The sequence below is a fragment of the Penaeus vannamei genome, chromosome 8, assembly GCF_042767895.1.
Source record: "Penaeus vannamei isolate JL-2024 chromosome 8, ASM4276789v1, whole genome shotgun sequence".
Lineage (NCBI taxonomy): Eukaryota > Metazoa > Arthropoda > Malacostraca > Decapoda > Penaeidae > Penaeus > Penaeus vannamei.
In genome coordinates this window covers 42,525,300-42,532,372 of record NC_091556.1, presented here as the reverse complement: position 1 = coordinate 42,532,372, position 7,073 = coordinate 42,525,300, and the positions used below count along the sequence as shown (strand labels likewise).

The window sequence follows — 7,073 nt, the reverse complement described above, 5'->3', positions numbered from 1 at the left end:
GTACTACCATTTGGTGAAAAAGTAATGCTGTGTCCACTCTGAACTGTCTTCCATACTGACATGATGTCCTGCTTAAATCCTGGTATGTATAGAGCATCTTTTAGTAAAACACTTCTCGATCTGCCGTTCTGATCTAGAATAAAATCTTTGACATCATCCTTGCACATTTCCTTGTTGCCGCTGGCCATCTGCCAACTCAATGTAATGGTTTTGTGGATCAAAGGACTCTTCAAATCTCACAAATTTTGGTTTATTTATTTCTATATGTGTAGTGCAACCACTGTCAATCATGATCAAACTTTCATCTGCTTCTAAGCCTGATACATTTTGTTATTACTCCTCCTGGGGTTCTTTGTTCTACTACATTCACTAGTATTGTGAGTTCTTGAATTATGTAATTCACACCATTTCTTGACATTTTGAGGCTTATTCAGGTTGTTTCCTCTTTTATATTCACCACCTTTGTAGCATTTTGATGCAAACTGGCCTGGTTCACCACACTTGAAGCATCTCTTGTTTAAATGTATTATTACCTTGGCCAGCCATTACTCTCTCTGTATCAGAATTTCATTTGAGAGTATCTTCGTAAGTTAATATAGCTGCCTTTAACCCACAATAATCAAATGGAGGGTTGCGTTGATTAGCTATATCAATAAAAGTCTTATTCTCTGTGGAAGTCCTTTTAGTGTGATTACCACTAAGATACGATCACTGATGCTCTCACCTGCTTCTCTGAGTGCTGCTATTGTCTCCTCAAGAAATGAGAGAGATTCCATAGCACTGCCGCCATTCTCTAGTCTTTTGGTGAAGAATGACATTAATAAAGCATACAGCCTCTGGTCTGATTCCCTTAGGTAATACTTTCGTAGTACTGCCAAAGCTTTCCCGCCATCTCCTTTCGCTTCACGTTTTATCATGCCAGGTGACGTTCTGTCAAGACAACCAGTTAAATGACTGTAGATTGTCCTTTTGGCACAATCTATAAACTTCTGGACGTTCTGAAGCATACTTATCGAGCGCGAGATGTAGTTCCAATATGTCTAACGCGCTGAGGAAGTGCTCTTCCCACAAATCATATTTGTTTGCATCACCATCAAACTGCTTAAATCTGGGCCCATAACCTGTTGGCGTAGTGGGAGAACTCATCTTCCATGCGTGTATTAAGCAAGTTTGACGTGTCAATGCATATATGATTTTCTGTGGGGATCAGTACAACACAGAGTTGATGCGCTTAACTCTAACGTGGCACTACGTAGGTTGTTTACATTACACGAGTATAAAAATTTGCCGTAAGATGGCGTACATAAAAGAAAATATACTTTTATATGGGTAACTTAACAAACTATAACTTCACCTTAGTTTAGGTAATATGGGGTATATCATAGACATATATGAGGTATACTTATAGTAATAAACATCTTTAATTACTCTAACATATATATATATCATTACATATATATATATATATATATATATATATATATATATATATGTGTGTGTGTGTGTGTGTATGTGTGTGTGTGTGTGTGTGTGTGGTAAAAAAACCCACAATGCACAAACTAGATTTATTGAAGAAAGTGTATATATACACATATACATATAGTATATATATATATATATATATATATATATATATATATATATATATATATATACTTGAGTGTGTGTGTGTGTGCACATGCACACAGTCATTGTTGAAGCCGATCCCGTATAGAACAGGTACGATGTCCACGTGTACTGCTCAAGTTGCAAGATATCACAGGAAATCTGATTTCCACTACTGGTAACATATATATGTATATATGTATGTATGTTTATATATGTGTGTGTGTATGCCTTCATGTTTATACGTATATATTCATCTTTATATATATACGCTCACACACATGTATATATTTATTCATGTATATTCATGTGTATATATATTTACATCTAATGTGTATACATTCACATTTCTATTATACATATACAAACGTATATACATATGCATTCATAAATGTATATATGTATATATATAGTCATATATATACATATTCATCTTTATACACATTCATATATATGCGTTTGTTTGTGTGTCTTTATACGTATATGCACACAGTAATATTGAAGCCATTCCCGTATAGAACAGGTACGGTGTTCTACCTCTGAATAGATGTATATTTTTTTGATAAATCAAGTTTACAGGTTCAGTGTCGCATGTTATACATCTAATACATTTTCTAGAAAGAGATGCGGGTGCATTTTATGTTATATCATTTGCTTAATGATATATATATTGCATACTGTTTTATCCAGTCTACAATGGACTGTCTCGGAGACAGCAGGTTACACTAACCAGGCTACGCATAGTGCAAGATGTTGTTTTGGAGGCAAAGCCAGTTTCAAATCGCCACTGCAAAATGTGCAGGGCGCCCAAGTCGCATAATCCATATTACTTTGTTGCTTGAAAATTGCATCATGTCGATCAAGCAACAGTCTAGAGACCAGGACTTATTGTGTATATTAATAATATTATAGACAGTGGTCTAGTCTTTGATATGGTTAGGGATATTATTTTATTTCCATCTAGTTGATATGCGAATTATGTAAACACAATGACACAGCCCTTCAGGCATGTATGACTCATGTTTGGTCGACAGCTCTTTACATAGATATAAGCATATCCAGTTTTCTCTGTCTGCCTCTCACTCCTTTTCTCTATCTGTTTCCCTCTCTCTCTTTCTCTTCTTTCCTCCCTCTCTATTTATATATTTTTCTCTCTCTTGTTCCTCTTTCTTTCACTTATCAACTTACTGTGGCGTAGAAGCCATCGAAATACACACGTTTTTTCTGCTAACACTTTTTACAGTGCATGAAACATCAAAATAAAGTATTTACATATCATTTGGGTATTTTCTTACAATAACGTATCGGCGATGTTGTATTGGCAATACATGTATTAGAATCAAAATCTTTTTATGTGTCTTCGAAAATTTCCAAGTATCAATGCATCGGTATTGCATTAGACAGTTCTGTATATCGATGCCCATCACTCTCTCTCTCTCTCTCTCTCTCTCTCTCTCTCTCTCTCTCTCTCTCTCTCTCTCTCTCTCTCTCTCTATATATATATATATATATATATATATATATATATATATATATATATATATATATATATATATATATATATATATGTGTGTGTGTGTGTGTGTGTGTGTGTGTGTGTGTGTGTGTGTGTGTGTGTGTGTGTGTGTGTGTGTGTGTATTTGTGTGTTTATACAAAAATTGATGTATAACAATGTATATTTATTTTCCATACTCTATCTGTATATATATATATACATATATATACATATATATATATATATATATATATATATATATATACGCAGATTATTTTGCTGAAGCCTTTCCTGTATAAAACAGGAATGATGCCCACGTGTACTACTCACGTTGCAAGATATCATAAGGTATAAGGATTTCCAGATTTCCACTACCGGTATTTTATATACATATACATTTAAGTATATGTACACACACATATATATATACATACATACATAATATATATATATATATATATATATATATATATATATATATCACTTTCATCATCTGTAGCGGAAATTTATTTGTCTGGTAGTATCTTGCAGTTTTTAAGCATTGTTCGCCGGTGTTCGCTCCGTTCCTGAACAGTCGTCAGCTCGCTACCTAGCAAGACGCACACACGGAAGGACAGCAAGGAAAGGGGAAAATAAGAAATTTTCTTACGTTCAGAATGAAGCGGAACGCACTCATTCTCATTTTGCTGCTTTTCTCTCCACTCTCGATTTCGGCCAAGAAGGTAAGTACTCACGGCTAGCTCTTCCTCATTAGCCCTATACCCCTCCTTAATAGCTGTTTTACTGATGCAGCATAAGGAAATAACAGTAAATACAAGTTGTTGGCTATCAACATCTTGAAATAAACAATGAAACGATGGAATATTATCGAAATCAGTTGAAAATGCGCGGGCCCTAAGCCCCTCCCACCATACCTTTTCCTTCGTCTATCGACACCGGTTTCGAAGGTCACACTTCTTTAGATATTTGATATTAATTGATATTGACTACATTTAAAAGGATATATAAGATTGCGCCTACATCTTCATTATTCGTTAGCACTCGGAGGATCCTCCAGAATTGCAGGGTATATAGGAGTGCCGAGTTCTGTGGTACTGACCATAGATTGGTTGTGGCTACCCTCCGGGTCCACTTCATAACTCCCTAGCGGTCCAATGATCACCCTAGGGTTTTTCATTTGGACAGGCTGATGGAGTGTGCCCGTGGGTTTTCTAAAGCAGTCTCTGGTCGTTTCACAACGCTTGACAATCTTACTGACCCTGTACTTCTGTGGGATACCTTCAATCACTTCATGCAGCTCAAGAAGCAATACAGAATTTCATCTCGCAGGAGACACTGGAAGCCACAGATGCTTGTCGTACGGCTCGTCTGACAGGGGATCGGGATTTTCACCATTCTCAGGTGCGCAGAACTCGGTCACTGTTAAGAAGGGACAAGGAACAGTTTATTAGGAATCTTGCAAAGGAGGTAGAAGGCCATTTCTTAGAAAATGACCTTCGTCCTGTATACCAAGCCCTGAGAAAGCTGAACTCCAGGCCCTCTTCACAGGTGACAGCAGTTCGCTTAGTAAGTGGCCAGATTGTCTCAAATCCTGTTGCAGTGTGGGAGCGTTGGGCTGAGTATTTTGAGCAGTTGTACCAGGTTGATCCACCAACAGTTAACTTGGATGCGGGTAGTGCCGAGATTCCGTTGCCGGACCCACCCATCAGTGAGGATCAAGCTGACGAGTGGTAAAGCAGCAGGTATCTGTGGCATACCAGCTAAACTGTGAAAGGCTGGTGGTGAACCTATGGCGCAGGGGTTACATGCTGTCTTGGCTGCATGGCTGTCCGGTACCATTCCTCCTGACCTGTTGAGGGGTGTGGTCATCCCTCTCTTGAAGGGGAAGGGGGACCGTTGGGACTGCAGCAATGACCGAGGCATTACACTGCTCAGTATACCAGACAAGGTTGTCATCCACATCCTTCTGAGACGTATCAAAGACCACTTACTGAGGCACCAGAGGCCAGAGCAATCTAGATTCACTCCTGATAAGTCCACAATAGTCCTTATCTTCGAGCTTCGAGTCACTGTAGAGCACCGTCGTGAGTTCGGACATGGGCTGCTTGCAGCCTACATCGACCCTAAGAAGGCGTTCGATACGGTGTATCGGGAATCACACTGGGAGATCCTAAGACAGAGGAATTCCAACAAGGATTAGTGGACTAATAGCAAGTTTGTATACTGGTACCAAAAATGCTGTTAAGTGTTGGGGGGCCTGTCGAGCTTCTTACCTGTTAGTTCAGGAGTGAGACAAGGCTGTGTCCTTGTACCAAGTCTTTTCAACACTTGCATGGACTAGATACTGGACAGAGCTACTATTCAAAGTCATTGTGGAGCAACTCTGGGCAATATCAAGGTTGCTGACCTTACCATTGCTGATGATGTTTTTGGAAACCTTAGTGGTGGCTCTGGCTGCATTTAGTAATGAAGCGAAACCCTTGGGTCTAGAGGATTGGAGCAAGACCAAGATCCAGGACTTTGAGGACTTGCTAGGAAAACCTATTTGGTCGGTACATGCTTGCGGCGAGGAACACTGAAGTCACAGAGAGCTTCACATACCTTGGTAGTGTAGTTCATAACTCTGGGCTATGAGACCAGCAGGTCAACAGACAGATTGGCCTGGCAGCAGGGGTCATGAACTCTCTTGACAAAAGTATTTGGAGATTCCGGTACCTGTGCAGAAGTACCAATCTATGCATTTTCAAGGTCCTGATTATACCAGTTTTGCTATACGATAGTGAAACCTGGACATTATCCTGTGCCTTGAAGTCTCGTCTTGATGCCTTATTCAACAAGTCCTTGCACCGGATCATGGGATACTGTTGGCGGGACCATGTGTCAGACCAATGGTTGCACCGTGAGACTGGCTCAGGAACTGTTATCTGCACAATCCGTGATTGCCATCTCAGGGTATACGGCCACCTGGGTCGCTTTCCTCAGGACGTTCCTGCCCATCATGTCTGTGGGACGACCTAGGAAGTCGTGGCTTGGGCAGATTGACCAAACCTGTCATGAGGGTGGATGCAGCTATGCACTTCCATCGGCATTAGCTCCTTGATGATTATATGTATATATACATATATATGCATATGCAGATATATATATATATATATATATATATATATATATATATATATGTATATGTAGACCTATATGTATGTATATGTATATATATACATATATATGTATATATACATATATATGTATATATACATGAATATATATACATATTTAAGTGTATATATACATGAATATATACATATATATGTATATGCATATAGGTATATATACATCTATATACACATCTTCATATATGTACACACACACACACACACACACACACACACACACATATATATATATATATATATATATATATATATATATATATATATATATATATATATACACATTCAAATATACATACATTTATATATATGTATATATATACACATATATCTATGTATACATAGGTATCTCTATATACTGTCAACGATATGGTCAAGCCGATGGTTTCCCCTTCGCACCTGGGTCGTAGCAGCTGCCTTCCTTCCCCCAACGGACGCAGGTGCTTTCTCTCTTGACACTTCTGTGGCCAAAGTAAGCAAACGCCGTCCCAAGCAATAGCTGGATAAAGGGACGTCTCGCCAGGCAGACCAGGCAGGAGGGAGACCCATGAGAACAAGAGCAGAGGCAGAACAGAGCAAGGGCTGCTCCGTGTGTGTGTGTGTGTATTTATGTACATGTATATACAAACACACACTGAAATATATATATCTTTGTTTTTTCTCCTCATCTATAGATCCTCTAAAATATCAATACATTTTAATTAATTTAAGCACATGATATATATATATATATATATATATATATATATATATATATATATATATATAGAGAGAGAGAGAGAGAGAGAGAGAGAGAGAGAGA

General features: G+C 38.3%; 1 protein-coding gene across 1 annotated transcript in view; it reads left to right on the top strand.

Moving 5' to 3' along the window:
- Positions 1-3,653: 3,653 nt before the first annotated feature.
- The window catches only part of LOC113827723 (interferon alpha-inducible protein 27-like protein 2A), a 6,442-nt gene continuing 3,022 nt past the window's right edge, over positions 3,654-7,073 (top strand). The window contains 1 exon segment of the mRNA XM_027380613.2: positions 3,654-3,823. Within this exon segment, the coding sequence (XP_027236414.2) occupies positions 3,758-3,823 (66 nt within the window). The 5' untranslated portion in view covers positions 3,654-3,757.